The sequence below is a fragment of the Pan paniscus genome, chromosome 19 (assembly GCF_029289425.2).
Source record: "Pan paniscus chromosome 19, NHGRI_mPanPan1-v2.0_pri, whole genome shotgun sequence".
In the NCBI taxonomy this organism is placed as follows: Eukaryota; Metazoa; Chordata; class Mammalia; order Primates; family Hominidae; genus Pan; species Pan paniscus.
The window spans coordinates 91,889,563-91,904,280 of record NC_073268.2 but is presented as its reverse complement, the minus strand read 5'-3'; the positions used below and the strand labels follow the sequence as shown (position 1 = coordinate 91,904,280).

Sequence of the window (14,718 nt, the reverse complement as noted above, 5' to 3'; positions counted from 1 at the left end):
TTGCTTGAGCCCGGGAGGTTGAAGGTGCAGTAAGCCATGACTGCACCACTCCAGCCTGAGTGACAATGTAAGACAGGGTCTCGCTCTGTCACCCAGGCTGGTCTCAAACTCCTGGGCTCAAGCCCTATATATTTTTACTGTGGGTCAAGGTAAGGAAAAACAGCCACCATTTGGTAAATGCTGCCAACCTTTTTTTTTTTTTTTTTTAATTTTTAGAGGGAGGGTCTCACTATGTTGCCCAGGATGGTCTTAAACTCCTGGGCTGAAGCAATCCTCCTGCCTCAGTCTTCCAAAATGCTGGGATTACAGGCATGAGCCACCTCTACGGGCCTGCCAACCTCTTTTATGTCATGGCACACACAGAAAATGATTTGTTCAGTGAAAATGGTATTTATTTGGCTCACTGGGGCAAACAGATTCATCTTATTGGGAGTCAAGAGGCGACCAGGCGGGGGCGGTGGCTCACACCTGTAATCCTAACACTTTTGGGAGTGTTAGGTGGGCGGATGATTTGAGGTCAGGAATTTGAGACCAGCTTGGCCAACATGGTGAAACCCCATCTCTACTAAAAATACAAAGATTAGCTGGGCGTGGTGGCACGCATCTGTAGTCCCAGCTACTCTGGAGGCTGAGGCATGAGAATTGCTTGAACCCGGGAGGCGGAGGCTGCAGTGAGCAGAGATCATGTCAATGCACTCCACCCCAGGAGACGGGCAAGACCCTGTATCAAAAATAAATAAATAAATAATAAATAAAATTATAAACAGAAAAAACAGGTGACCAGTTCAGGGGCTCAGCTGCCCCAGACCTTGCCTGCTGGTATCTGAGGCCGACCTGCACTCCTCCTTAGCACACCGCTAAGATGTGCTCCAGTGTGGAGAATATGAGCATCATACTGCAGTGAAAAAGAGATCTGGAGACAGGCAGACAGGAGTATGAGGCCAGAGGAGAGGTCTGAGTACTGAGACCTGGGCCCAGGGGGGCCTCCAGCTGCTCACCTGGTTCAGCAATAAACCATTGTTGAAGTCTTCGGTTTGAGTTTTGAGTTCTGGTACGTTCCAGCCCCAAAGTCATGGGAGCTGCCCAGGAAGTGTGTTCACATGGTCATATGTTTTTGTAAAACTTAGAAATTCTGGACATTGTAGCCGGAGCTGGTCAAGCTTGTTATCTCTCCACTGCAACTTCCTCTTCTTGTCATTTCCCCTCCTGTCAGGAGGCCTCACTGTAGCCACAGTATTGTGAATGAATAATTGTGGGGTTGTTTTTTTTTTTGAGTTAGAGCTTTCCTCTCGTTGCCCAGGCTGGAGTGCAGTGGCTTGATCTCAGCTCACTGCAACCTCCGTCTCCAGGGTTCAAGCGATTCTCCTGCCTCAGCCTCCCGAGTAGCTGGGATTACAGGTGACCGCTACCACACCCAGCTAATTTTTTGTATTTTTAGTAAAGACGGGGTTTCACCACGTTGGCCAGGCTGGTCTCAAACTCCTGACCTCAGGTGATCCACCTTCCTCAGCCTCCCAAAGTGCTGGGATTACAGGCATGAGCCACTGCACCCGGCCTGTGTATTTTATTTCTGAAAAAGAGCCTCCAGATCACTTGAGTCCAGGAGTTCCAAGGAAGCAGTGAGCTATGATCGCACCTGGGTGACAGAATGAGACCCTGTCTCAAAAAACAAAAACATAAACAACCAAGACAGCCTCCAAAATTGTATAAGCTTCAAGGCCTGGCAAAACCTGAACTTGCTCCTGTCTCCAACGTATTTGGCAAAGGGGTGGGAGGGGGTGGGCAGGTTGTCCCCATCTTCCCATTTATGGTCCTTAGAGCAGCCAATGCTGCCTGCTCTTTGCTGGGGGGATTTTCCTTTTTTTCTTTTTTTTTTCTTTGAGACAGAATCTTCCTTTGTTGCCCAGGCTGGAGTGCACTGGGACGATCTTGGCTCACTGAAACCTTCGCCTCTCAGGTTCAAACAATTCTCATGTCTCAGCCTCCCTATTAGCTGGGATTACAGGAACCACGCCACCATGCACAACTAATTTTTGTATTTTTGCTTTTTTTGGGGGGGGATGGAGTTTTGCTCTTGTTGCCCAAGCTGGAGTGCAATGGGGTGATCTCGGCTCACTGCAACCTCCACCTCCCAGGTTCAAGGGATTCTCCTGCCGCAGCCTCCCAAGTAGTTGGGATTACAGGCGCGCGGATTACAGGCGCTTACAGGCGCACACCACCACACCCGGCTAGTTTTTGGTATTTTTTTAGTAGAAACGGGGTTTCTCCATGTTAGCCAGCTGGTCTTGAACTCCTGACCTCAGGTAATCCGCCGACCTCGGCCTCCCAAAGTGCTGGGATTACAGGTGTGAGCCACCGCGCCCGGCCTAATTTTTGTATTTTTATAGAGATGGGATTTTGCCATGTAGTCCAGGCCGGTCTCAAACTCCTGGCCTCAAGTGATCCACCCACCTTGGCCTCCCAAAGTGCTGGGATTACAGGCACGGCACCAGGCCTGGATTTTGCTTTTCTTTTTCTTTCTTTTTTTTTTTTTTTTCTGAGATGGAGTCTTGCTGTCACCTAGGCTGGAATGCAGTGGCATGATCTTGGCTCACTGTAACATCTGCCTCCCAGGTTCAAGCAATTCTCCTGCCTCAGCCTCCCGAGTAGCTGGGATTACAGATGCCCGCCACCATGCCCAGCTAATTTTTGTATTTTTAGTAGAGATGGAGTTTCACCATGTTGGCCAGGCTGGTCTTGAACTCCTGACCTCAGGTGATCCACCTGCCTTGGCCTCCCAAAGTGCTGGAATTTGGCTCACGCCTTTGGCGTGAGCCACAAACCCCGGCCTGCTTTTCTTTTTTAAATTTATATATTATTTATTTATTTATTTTTATTTTATTTTATTTTATTTTGAGATGGAGTCTCACTCTGTCACCCAGGCTGGAGTGCAGTGGCGCAATCTCAGATCACTGCAAGCTCCGCCTCCCGGGTTCACGCCATTCTCCTGCCTCAGCCTCCCAAGTAGCTGGGACTACAGCCGCCCGCCACCACGTCCGGCTAATTTTTTTTTTTTTTGTATTTTTAGTAGAGAAGGGGTTTCACTCTGTTAGCCAGGATGGTCTCGATCTCCTGACCTCGTGATCCGCCCGCCTCGGCCTCCCAAAGTGCTGGGATTACAGGCGTGAGCCACGCGCCCGGCCTAAATTTATATTTTAAACGCACATAGAAAAAAAAAATTAAACAGTACCAAAGAGTACAACGCATACTGACATACCGAGTCACCAATCCACCCCAAATTCCTAGACCCATGCCTCAAAAATGCCACAGACATTTTCTGATGGATCTTTGCAAAAATTTTCTATCTAGATCCTATTTTTTATACAAATACAACTACATGTATACAGCATTCTGTGCTTAATAACCCTTGATGATCTTTCCATATCAGCACATAGTCTGACTTAATTCTTTTTAAAGACTGCAGAGATTGCAGGCGCCAAAATACATCTAACCATTGGGGCAGATTTCATTATGACTATCCTTAACCCACTGTACTTCTCCTGCAAGGTCCAACCTGGTATTGCACAGGACCTCACAGAACGCTGCTGTTTCCTGATCTTTTCTAGTGAGGCAGCTTTGTTTCTTCACATAGGAGACCTCCCTGGAAAGTGAAGTCAAGCAGGTGGATCTAGAGGTTGGCCACCACAGTCAGGAAAGCAGCTGTCTACTGAAAAGCAAACTCTAATTCCTTAACATTAACGAGTACCGGAACTACCACGTGGGAAGTGCAGCCCCCTCTCTCCGCCTCACGGATTCAGCTCGGAGGTGCAGGGGTTTGGTGGGGGGCGGTTAGGGAATGACAGCTGCCCCGTGGAGGACGCCCAGGGCTGGGTCACGAGCTGACAGGAGTCAGCCTTATTCTGTAAATCCTAGTTATCAGGCTGCCGGTTTCGCGCCGTGCCCAGTCCCACTCAGCCTTCAGTCTTCCGGCCGGGACCCCGCTGGGCGCTAAGGGGGGAGCGGCGCCACCGCGAGGCCGGAGAGGGGGCTGCGAGGGGCGCCCGGCCGGCCCGAGAACGTGGTGGGAGCCAGGCGGGGCACACGGCCTCCCCTCCCCATGAGGGACTCTCCCCGCCCCCCGGGCTCAGCGCTGGGAGTGGTGAGATGGATGGCGGGGTGATCCGACGCCGCCAGCCCACCGCGTCCCCAAGAGCCCGGGCCTCCGGCTCAGCTAAACGCCCCAGAGTCACGCAAGCGCCCCATAAACGTCTGCTGAGTGAACGAAAGCTCCCCATCCACAAGGGGACAGCTCGGCGCTCCCACGCCATGTCCAGGTCGCATTCGGCCAGCAGGACTTCCCTTAACGCGCTGCCGGAGTCCCCAAGATCGCGCCCCTGCCAGGAGCGGAACTGTTTATTTCCGTCCGGCTGAAGAGGCCGGGTGGGGATGGCACAAGCCGATTGGTTACGCAAAATGTGGAACCAATTCAGGCCTATGATCCAGGAGACTACAAGTTCCAGAATGCATCCTTCCTCCAGCATAGGGAGAGGCCGAGGCTGCGGGGGCGTTGCCTGCTGGGAATTGTAGTCTTCATCTTGTTTGTTGCGCAGGAGGAACTGGAAGGAGGGAGTAAACTATTACCACGTGACGTTCGGGTCAGGTGGTTGGGCCAGCCTCCGCACTCGAGCTTTGATTGGCTGACTCTAATAAGAAGACGCCACTAGGGGCGGGGCGAAGAGGGGCGCAAGCTCATTGCGTTTTGAGTCTCGGGACCCCTGTTGGAGAGACTATGGCGCTCAACAAGAATCACTCGGAGGGCGGCGGAGTGATCGTCAATAACACCGAGAGGTGAAAACACTGCGGAAGGATCCTGGAGGACCAAAGTTCGGGTGTCGAGGAAGTGGGCGGTGGGTGGTGGGTGGTGGGGAATAAGCCCCTGAAGAGGGAGCACTGATGGAGTGAGGTTGGTGGGGAACGGCTGGGGGCGGGGTTGGAGGAAGGTGGGTGGGCCGTGGGGGAGAGCCCGGGAGGTTGTGATCAGCTGGGAGGCGGGGGTGGGACGTCTGCATGGGGACCTGGTATGGGGCCCCCGGTGGGGCCTAGGGGTGATTCTTGAACCCCTTCCCAGACTTGTGATTTCAGTAGCTGGGAGGAGCCCCAAACAAAAATAATTGTCACTTATTGGATGTCTACAACGTTACTACGTGTCAGGCTCTGCGCCTTTTCTACCTTATTTAATAAATTCTGTGCAGTATAATCTACTACTGTCCACATTTCATAGGTAGGGAGAGTGGAGGGCAGAAAGGTTAAGTAACTTGCCCGAGATCGCAACTGTGTAAGTAACAGAGATGGTAATTCCAGGAAAGGAGTCTTGACTCCAAAGTTAATAGGATTAACCACCAGCATACAGGCTTCCAGTATGTTCCAGAACTGTTCAGGTTCCCGGTAAAAAACTGAGGTCCCAGAGGTGAAATTAAACAGATGACGTTTGTCAGATGTCTAACAGTTCCTGGCGCTGTGTGGGTCCGTAAAGTCATTCCCTTGCCTCTCTCTTGAATGCCTGTTGGTTTGGGTCACCTCGGAAGGCAGAGCTCTCCTAATTCAAGGTTCTTTCCACTCCATCCTCCCCACCCCTTGCTCATTGCATCCTGTCTCTCCTCCAGTCTCTGCCAAGAGAAGCCTTAAATGGCCTCTGTCTCCTTTTGTTCCTTGGGTATTGAAAATCAGACCAGCCAGCCCTGGGTTGAACTATGCCGACCCTGAATTGCCTCTTGAAGGCAGAAGGAGCTTAGGAGGCACCTGAGTCCCCAAAGGAGACATCGTGGAGTCAGAGCCCTGTACCCAGCTAAGGCCAGCATCCAGCTGCCCTGTGACTTGGGAATGTTTGATGAGTCAGAGGAAAATGCCTAGAGTGACCCAGCATGCTCACTTTCCCTCTATCTTACCCGCTCAGAGTTTCATGGGCCCAGCCTGTTGCTGGTAATTCCTTCTTTTCTCTGAGCAGTACTTCTCTTCTCTTTTTTTTTTTTTTTAGATGGAGGCTTGCTCTGTCGCCCAGGCTGGAGTGCAGTGGCACGATCTCAGCTCACTGCAACCTCTGCCTCCTGGGTTCAAGCGATTATCCTGCCTCAGCCTCCCCAGTAGTTGGCATTACAGGCACCCGCCACTACACCCAGCTAATTTTTTTGTATTTTTAGTAGACATAGGGTTTCACCATGTTGGGCAGGCTGGTCTCGAACTCCTGACCTCATGATCCACCCTCCTCGGCCTCCCAAAGTATTGGGATTACAGGAGTGAGCCACCGCGCCCAGCCATTTTCCTTTGCTTATACCAGTTGTTTCCCACTTACCCTTCCCCAGTCAGAGAAAGTTGTGATATATGGGGGGAGGCAGAAGACAAACAGAACAGTGTGAACCTTTTTATCATGTAATCAGAGACACCTCACACTGTTTTGTTGCATATCTGTGTGTGAGTCAGTTCCCAGGCCTGGCCAGCTTTTCGTGCCATTTGGCAACATCTCTGGGGACTGTTTTTCTTTCTGTCTCTGTGGAACTTTCTGAGACAAGAATGTATCTATCCTGCTCGGCCTTCTACCTGGCTTAGGGCTCAGTCCTGCTAAGTAAGGTGTGCCTTCAGCCTGCTGTTTTAGAAAGTGCTTCAGCCTGCTGTCTGAAAAAGTTGTATCTATAACAATTGAAGTGTAAGGCCGGGCGCGGTGGCTCACGCCTGTAATCCCAGCACTTTGGGAGGCCGAGGCGGGCGGATCACGAGGTCAGGAGATCGAGACCATCCTGGCTAACACGGTGAAACCCCGTCTCTACTAAAAATACAAAAAATTAGCCGGGCGTGGTAGCGGGCGCCTGTAGTCCCAGCTACTCGGGAGGCTGAGGCAGGAGAATGGCGTGAACCCGGGAGGCGGAGCTTGCAGTGAGCCGAGATCGCGCCACTGCAGTCCAGCCTGGGCGACAGAGCGAGACTCCGTCTCAAAAAATAAAAATAAAAATAAAAATAAAAATAAAAAACAATTGAAGTGTTAAGTCCAGTGTCCAAAATTTGATAATTAGGCTGGGCATGGTGGCTCACGCCTGTAATCCCAGCACTTTGGGAGGCTGAGGTGGGTGGATCACTTGAGGTCAGGAGTTTGAAACCCGACTGACCAACATGGTAAAACCTTGTCTCTACTAAACACAAAAAATTAGCCAGGCGTGGTGGCGCATGCCTGTAATCCCAGCTACTTGGAAGGCTGAGACAGGAGAATCGCTTGAACGCAGGAGGTGGAGGTTGCAGTGAGCTGAGATCACGCTATGTTGCACTGCAGCCTGGGCAACAAGAGTGAAACTCCGTCTCAAAAAAATAAAAAATTATAATTAAAATAGTGAACGTTACTCTTCAAGTCGTGAACTCTTTTGACAATGATGAAAGCTGTGGACTCTCCTCCCAGAAAAATGCACATATGACGTACGTGATCATCTCAAGGGCTTCATGGACTTTCCTGCAAACCCCGCTTAAGAACCCAGGTTTAAAAGAACCCCGAAGGAGGTCCTGTTGTGATCTGTACAGTCATCTCTTAGACATGTTTATATTTTAGGCTTGAAAAACAAACCAGCAAAAACAGAACATCTATCACAAGGACTTAAAAGAAAATAGAAGAGTTGGCCGGGCGCAGTGGCTCACGCCTGTAATCCCTGCACTTTGGGAGGCCGAGGCAGGTGGATCACGAAGTCAGGAGATCGAGACCATCCTGGCTAACACGGTGAAATCCCGTCTCTACTAAAAATACAAAAAGTAGCCAGTTGTGGTGGCGGGCGCCTGTAGTCCCAGCTACTTGGGAGACTGAGGCAGGAGAATGGCGTGAACCCAGGAGGCGGAGCTTGCAGTGAGCCGAGATCGCGCCACTGCACGCCAGCCTGGGCGACAGAGCGAGACTCCGTCTCAAAAAAAAAAAAAGAAAGAAAATAGAAGAGTTAAGCCAGATTATCTAACCTGCTTGAGGGATGATGGCCTCTCCAGAGCCCTGTAGCTCTGCTACCATGTTGATCATTTGGGGGCTTTATAAGCGGGGTTTGGGAAATTTTACAGAACCCCCAACCTGCTCATTCCTTCCATGGCTATATTAATGGGTTTTTTTGTTGGTTTTTAGTTTTTTTGTAGAGATGGGGTCTCGCCATGTTGCCCAGGCTGGTCTCAAACTCCTAGGCTCAAACGATTCACCCGCCTCAGCCTCCCAAAGTGCTGGGATTGCAGGTGTGGGCCACTGCGCCTGGCCCTATGAATGGCTTTATTTATTTATTTGTTTTTGAGACAGAGCTTCTCTCTTGTTGCCCAGGCTGGAGTTCAGTGGCTCCATCTCAGCTCACTGCAACCTCTGCCTCCTGGGTTCAAGCGATTCTCCCGCCTCAGCCTCCTGAGTAGCTGGGATTACAGGTGCCCGCCACGGCGCCTGGCTAATTTTTTTGTATTTTTAGTAGAGATGGGGTTTCACCATGTTGGCCAGGCTGGTCTCAAACTCCTGACCAGGGGTCATCCGCTCGCCTTGGCCTCCCAAAGTGCTGGGATTACGGGCGTGAGCCACCGCGCCCAGCCCTATGAATAGTTTTAATGACGCACTGTTGAGAGGTTATGAGAGCTGACGTGCCGGGCAGCTGCTTGGGAGAAAGGCCCAGTGTCTGGGTGACATCGCGTCTCCATACTGTCTTATTGAGGCTTTTCCTCTTTTGTCATCACAGCATCCTAATGTCCTATGATCACGTGGAACTCACATTCAATGACATGAAGAACGTGCCAGAAGCCTTCAAAGGGACCAAGAAAGGCACTGTCTACCTTACCCCTTACCGGGTGAGTTGCACAGCAGGGCAGTTGGTTGAGAGGCTTGTTGCTGTTGGAGGTGACGTGAGTCTTAGTGTCAGGTCTGCCTCAGCCTCATGAGTCAGGTGGCCTCTGAATCCTGGTGAGTGTTAGTGCTTCACTCTGCCTGTTTCTCTGTCACATGCTCCTGGATTCCAGAATCACCAGGCTCTTTGTGTAACTGACCTGACCACTGGGCAGTGAACCCATGTCAATTCCAGAGCCGCTGCTGCAAAATCTCTATAGAGTTGGATGCAGCCGCTGGCATGACTTGGGCCTGGAGGCCAGACTATTATTATTAATATTTTGTTTTCTGTGAGAGTAGCCCATGAAGCCCTGTGTGTATCCAGAGTGAGAAATCCAGTAAACAGGGTACAGTTGCGTGGCACGACCTCCGGACTGGGCAGAGAGCCCGGTACCACCCCGCAGAATGACAAATGCCAGGCTGCAGAATGGGCCCTGCCTGAGAGTTACCCACGTGGACTCTGAGAGGTTGAGAAATACAAATGGATGTTCTTGGAAAAGAATTGCTGCCTGTGGCTACTCAAGATTTAGACTCAAAGACAGGCTGGTGCGGAGGCTCATGCCTGTAATCCCAGCACTCTGGGAGGCCAAGGTAGGCAGGCCACTTGAACTCAGGAGTTCGAGACCAGCCTGGGCAACATGGCAAAACCCCATCTCTACAAAAAATACAAAAATTAGCTGGGTGTGGTGGCACATGCCTCTAGTCTCAGCTACCCAAGAGGTAAGGCGGAGAATAACTGGAGCCTGGAGAGGTTGAGGCTGCAGTGAGCTGGGATCATGCCACTGCACTCTAGCCTGGGCAACAGAGTGAGACCCTGCCTAAAAAAAAAAAGACTTAGACTCAAAGACAGCTGGAAGAAGAGGAGCACATTTTCAAGTTTTAATCTCCATGACTTAGCAAAGACAGGAGAGTCTCATAACCCCATCTCTGGAGGCTCAACTTGGCACCTTCAGTCACAGATAAAAGTTGTGGGTTTAAAACCCTGGCTGGGGCCGGGCGCGGTGCTCATGCCTGTAATCCCAGCACTTTGGGAGGCCGAGGCGGGCGGATCATGAGGTCAGGAGATCGAGACCATCCTGGCTAACACGGTGAAACCCCGTCTCTCCTAAAACTACAAAAAATTAGCCGGGCATGGTGGCGGGCACCTGTAGTCCCAGCTACTCGGGAGGCTGAGGCAGGAGAATGGCGTGAACCCGGGAGGCGGAGCTTGCAGCGAGCCAAGATCGCGCCACTGCACTCCAGCCCGGGCAACAGAGTAAGACTCCATCTCAAAAAAAAAAAAAAAGAAAAGAAAAAAGAAAACCCAAGGGTTTCTCCAGGCACAGGCTCCAGGAGAGCTCTTGTTGCTGTTTATAGCCCCCCTCAATGGGAGCTAGCGACCTACTGCACCATCATTCTCAGTTCTGGAGAGTTCAGGCTGGAGACCCCCCTCTTTCAGGAACCCATCCCTGCCTTGCCTCTGCCTGTCCTTCCCTAGCTTCGTAGGCCCCTTCACTTAGGCAACACCGCCACCACCCCACCACGTCAGTGACAAAGCAGTCTGCCCTGCTCATAGATACTATCTGTGACCAGCACGTTTTTCTCCCGTGTGCGTGAGCTTGGCCTCTCCAGGCTGCGGTGAGCCCTTTCCCTTTCCAAAGCTCTCTCCAGGAGTGTCTGGCACAGAGAAAGCCGTGGGGCTGCTGGACCCTGGCACTGGGAGAGGACTCATCACTCCCAGGAAGCAGGCGGGAAGCATGGCAGCGTGGGCTGTGCTTCTAGTACTGATGGCCTCACCCTCTCTCCCTGCAGGTCATCTTTCTGTCCAAGGGCAAGGATGCCATGCAGTCCTTCATGATGCCATTTTATCTCATGAAAGACTGTGAGATCAAGCAGCCCGTATTTGGTGCAAACTACATCAAGGGAACAGTGAAGGCGGAAGCGGGAGGTAGGTGATGGGAACTCAGGGACACACATGGGGCCTGCAGGGAGGTGTCCTGGGAACCTCTGACTGCCGCCGTGGGGGCGTCCCCTTCAGACCCTTATCGCCCTAGCCATGACCTCTTCCCAGCTCTGGGCTGCCAGCTGGTGGGGTTTGATTGCCAAGAGGTGGGGAAAATGCTGGCATGAAAGACAGCAGCTCAGATCAGCTTTTCAGAGCGTGAAGTCTGCAGAAGCCTGCAGACTGAGTCAAGATGCTTAGTGCAACTTGGCAAGCGCATACAAATTTTAGACTCAGGAAGGAGCTGCATCAGGTTCTTGAGAGGGGCCTTTTCATGAGAGCCAGGAAGAGGCAGCTGCCTCTGGGAAGCCAGAGTCACCCTGCTTTGGGGCTGGCTTTTTGGCAGGCCCCAGAGACCTCTGCATTGAACTTGCCTTCCCCTTGACACCCAGCCAGGCCCGCCCTTGCTATTGAGACACTCTTGGTCCCCCTTTGGGCAGAAGCCAGGCTAGAGGGGCCGGAGTCTGTCCTTGGGCCCCCTTAGGACGAGAGGTCTGCTCTGAATTTTAAGGTCGGCTGTTGCTGAGTGGGCTTGTTCCTGTGAAGCTGCCGAGTGCTTGACTGGGGGCGGAGAGAAACCTTGATGTGGCCTTGGCACCCGTGTACATATTGGGCCAAGGGTGGGAGGACAGGCTTGTTCCAGGAAGGAGAGGCCATTGTTCCAAAGGGGGAAGCGAGTACAGCAGGGCCAGGCCAGGCTGCAGTGCTGGCTCCTATGCAGGCAGCAGGCTGGAAACCATGGCACCAGGAAGTCCCCATCACAGTGCAGGCCCAGCCCCCGCAGACCTCCCGGGCGTTGGATGAAGTCCTGGAGAGGAAAACAGCCATCTCTTTGGGCATAAGTTTTCTTTTCCTGTGCTGTTTATTCACTGTCCTTCCCCTCTCAGGTGGCTGGGAAGGCTCTGCTTCCTACAAGTTGACTTTCACGGCAGGGGGCGCCATTGAGTTCGGACAGCGGATGCTCCAGGTGGCATCTCAAGGTATCCAGGCTCCGAAGATTAGGGGCTAAAGACACACTAAACATGTAGGGGTTTGGTATGAGTTTGCTTCCTTTTCGTTTTGCTTTTTCAAGAACTCAAGAGGTAAGTGTCTGGGCACCAGGCTGACCAGGCCTAGGAGTTGGGAAGGAAAGCTGTCATTGGCATCAGCTCTGTCCTGTACCTCAGAGACTGCATTTCCCTGCCTGGGGCAGGTGGATGACGTTTTGACAAAGCTGTTTGGACTCAAGGACACTTTACCATGGCCTCATAAAACAAACACTAAACCAACCATTCGACTGCGGTTCCGCAGCCATTGAAAATGACCGAGGGATGGGCCAGCAGACATCCTCCGCCAGCTCACTCCTACCCCAGCCCTGAGCCTCCCTCCGGGCCTCTGTCCACCCTCCAGCCTTGTCCTTGACCTCCCTTGCCTTCCCCTGGCTCTGACCTCTCCCGTCCTCTCTCATCCCTGACCAAGGTGGCCCCCGAGTATGGGTGGAGAGTGGAGTGGGATGGACAGAGCATGTCTGCGGGGCACATTCCTGAGACCCAGTGGCTCCTATCTGCAGGCAGCGGGGCTGCCCTCTCCCCGCCCCAAGGCAGGCCACGCTCATTTCTCTTTCCCCTTGTGCTCGTAGCCTCCAGAGGTGAAGTCCCCAGTGGAGCCTATGGCTACTCTTACATGCCCAGCGGGGCCTATGTCTATCCCCCGCCAGTCGCCAATGGAATGTACCCCTGCCCTCCTGGCTACCCCTATCCACCGCCCCCGCCTGGTGAGTGTGTCCTTTGCTGCCCCCCCTCCCCTCATGAGCCCACCTACCCAGGCTCCCCCCAGGCCAGGGAGACTTTATTCCTTGAGCTGCTTCAGGACTAACAAAGGAGCTGGAGAGGCCCCCCCCACCCGGGAGGGGGCCGCAGCCGGGTGCTCACCATGTCCTTGTTACTCTCTCACCGAGCAGAGTTCTATCCAGGACCCCCCATGATGGACGGGGCCATGGGATACGTGCAGCCCCCACCACCGCCCTACCCTGGGCCCATGGAACCTCCGGTCAGCGGCCCCGATGTCCCCTCCACTCCTGCAGGTGAGGGCCCTTGGGTGCTGGCAGCCCTTCGGGACCAGCCCTCTCCTCCCCGATGTCGCACAGAGAGCCTCAGAATGGCCAGAGACTGCTGAGAGCCGCAGATGATGGATGACCCCTGGACTACCCCAGGGGCCCAGCAGGGCTGTGGCCTGGTGGAGCGGAGCTAGATTCTGGCCCCACCCCCATCTGTTAGCTATCCATGTGCCCTGGGCGGGGAAGGTCACCCTGTGTGCCTCTCGATCCTCTCATCTACACTCAGCTGGTCGGTCACAGTGGCACCTGGGGCATTGGCTCAAGGATTAGATGAGGTGAGACATGCGATGGGCCTGGAAAGGACCGTGCCAGCGCGTGGCATGTGCTCAGGAAACCTCACCTGCTGCTCTCATTGGTGGAACTGGACCCCCAGCACCAGCTGCCCCGAGCCATGGGGGCCCCGGGTCTCTTGGCTGAGCTCAGGGGGAGGAGAACTTGTCACCGACACCAGGTGTGTTTGCTCTCACAGCCGAAGCCAAGGCCGCAGAAGCAGCCGCCAGCGCCTATTACAACCCGGGCAATCCTCACAACGTCTACATGCCCACGGTGAGAGGGCTTGGCAGTGCCGGTGCAGCCCCACAGCCGCAGATGCTGGGAGCCGCAGGGGGATGACCGCACCATGTTTTAAACCTTCTAATGCAAATCTCTCCTTTCTCCCTTCTTTAGAGCCAGCCGCCGCCACCTCCCTACTACCCACCGGAAGATAAGAAGACCCAGTAGGCCCTCCTGCCTCCCTGCCTCCCACCCTCATCTCTCTACCCTACCCCTCCCATCGGGGCTGTGCTGGGGCTTGGGGAGGGGAGGGGGCGCCTTGTTCTCCCTCCAGGTCTGATCATAAACAATTACCAGGAACTAGCATTGTGGGACATTAGGGCCCCCGGCCTCGGGAGAGGTGCCGCCCAGCTTCCCATGCCAGCCCGGAGCCCACAGTGCTGCCCAGCGTACCTCCCTCACCGTCTGGGGCTCTTCTGGGAGCACGGAGCATCCCCTGTTCCTGTTTCACTCTCAGCTTCTCCCCTCGAAGGGACTCTCTGGCCACCTCCTCCACCGCAGTCCAGCTCCCTCAGTCTGGCACCCACTGCTACACTCAGCCTCATGAGCCACTTCAGACCAGCCAGGTGTCTTCCCGGGCCCTGCCAGACCCTGCTCACATTCCCTCTGCTGGTCTGTGCTGGTCTCAGAAGGCCACCGCGCCCGCATTCCACTCAGCCAGGGTCCAGCTGCAGCCCCCGCCACCCTTCCTTCCCTTCCCTGTCCTGGGTCATGTTGTTGCCACCCTGTGTGACTTTTGAAGCTGTAAAATGAGCTTCCAGGGCTTGGGTGGCGTCGGGGCAGGGCCGCCGAGGCTGGGAGGAAGCCCTTCTGCCTTTTGCTGGTGTTTCTGGAATTTGCTTTCCCTCACCTCTCACTTCCTTCTAGAAGGAGCTTCCTGACTGGAACCAGAGAATGCATGTCTGTCCACTTGGTGGCTGCTGGGTGGGGCCGGGAACAAGGGCCCCTGACCCTGTGTGCTGGCCGGGACCTGCCACCAGCCCCCCAGCCTGCTTCTTCCCCTTAAGCTTTGTGCCCCTGGATGCGCTAACATTCACTCTTGTTTGTTCCTGGACTGGCCATGAAGTGAGGAGATGGTTGTTTAAAGAGAATTCCCTATTTATTTGACAAAAAATCCAGTTAATATATTAATGTGAAATAAACCCTGTTTGCACCTCAGTTTGTTTGCTGAAAATGTGAAATAGTAAAAATGAAATAACTGGACCCTTTCTGGCTCTGCGTGTGGTGACCCGGGGGTCTCTT

General features: G+C 53.5%; 1 protein-coding gene across 3 annotated transcripts; it reads left to right on the top strand.

The window, feature by feature from the left end:
- Window positions 1–3,070: 3,070 nt before the first annotated feature.
- WBP2 (WW domain binding protein 2) lies at window positions 3,071–14,634 on the top strand. 3 transcript variants are annotated; one of them, XM_003813273.5, is made up of 8 exons: window positions 3,071–4,827; window positions 8,706–8,814; window positions 10,640–10,775; window positions 11,717–11,809; window positions 12,448–12,582; window positions 12,769–12,891; window positions 13,394–13,470; window positions 13,591–14,634. In XM_003813273.5, the coding sequence occupies exons 1-8, from the start codon at window positions 4,769–4,771 to the stop codon at window positions 13,642–13,644; spliced, it is 786 nt and encodes a 261-aa protein (XP_003813321.1). In that variant the 5' UTR covers window positions 3,071–4,768; the 3' UTR covers window positions 13,645–14,634. The 3 variants fall into 3 exon arrangements, with proteins under 3 accessions (XP_003813321.1, XP_008964074.1, XP_034798796.1); XM_034942905.3 differs by lacking the exon at window positions 3,071–4,827 and adding an exon at window positions 4,864–4,886; XM_008965826.6 differs by lacking the exon at window positions 12,448–12,582.
- Window positions 14,635–14,718: the final 84 nt, after the last annotated feature.

Excerpts from the sequence above, each read along its gene's own strand:
- WBP2 (XM_003813273.5), top strand. The coding sequence starts at position 4,769 with ATGGCGCTCAACAAGAATCACTCGGAGGGCGGCGGAGTGATCGTCAAT. Across the intron at positions 8,815-10,639 it reads TCTACCTTACCCCTTACCGG|GTCATCTTTCTGTCCAAGGG; the intron begins GTGAGTTGCACA and ends CTCTCCCTGCAG. Across the intron at positions 13,471-13,590 it reads ACAACGTCTACATGCCCACG|AGCCAGCCGCCGCCACCTCC; the intron begins GTGAGAGGGCTT and ends TCCCTTCTTTAG.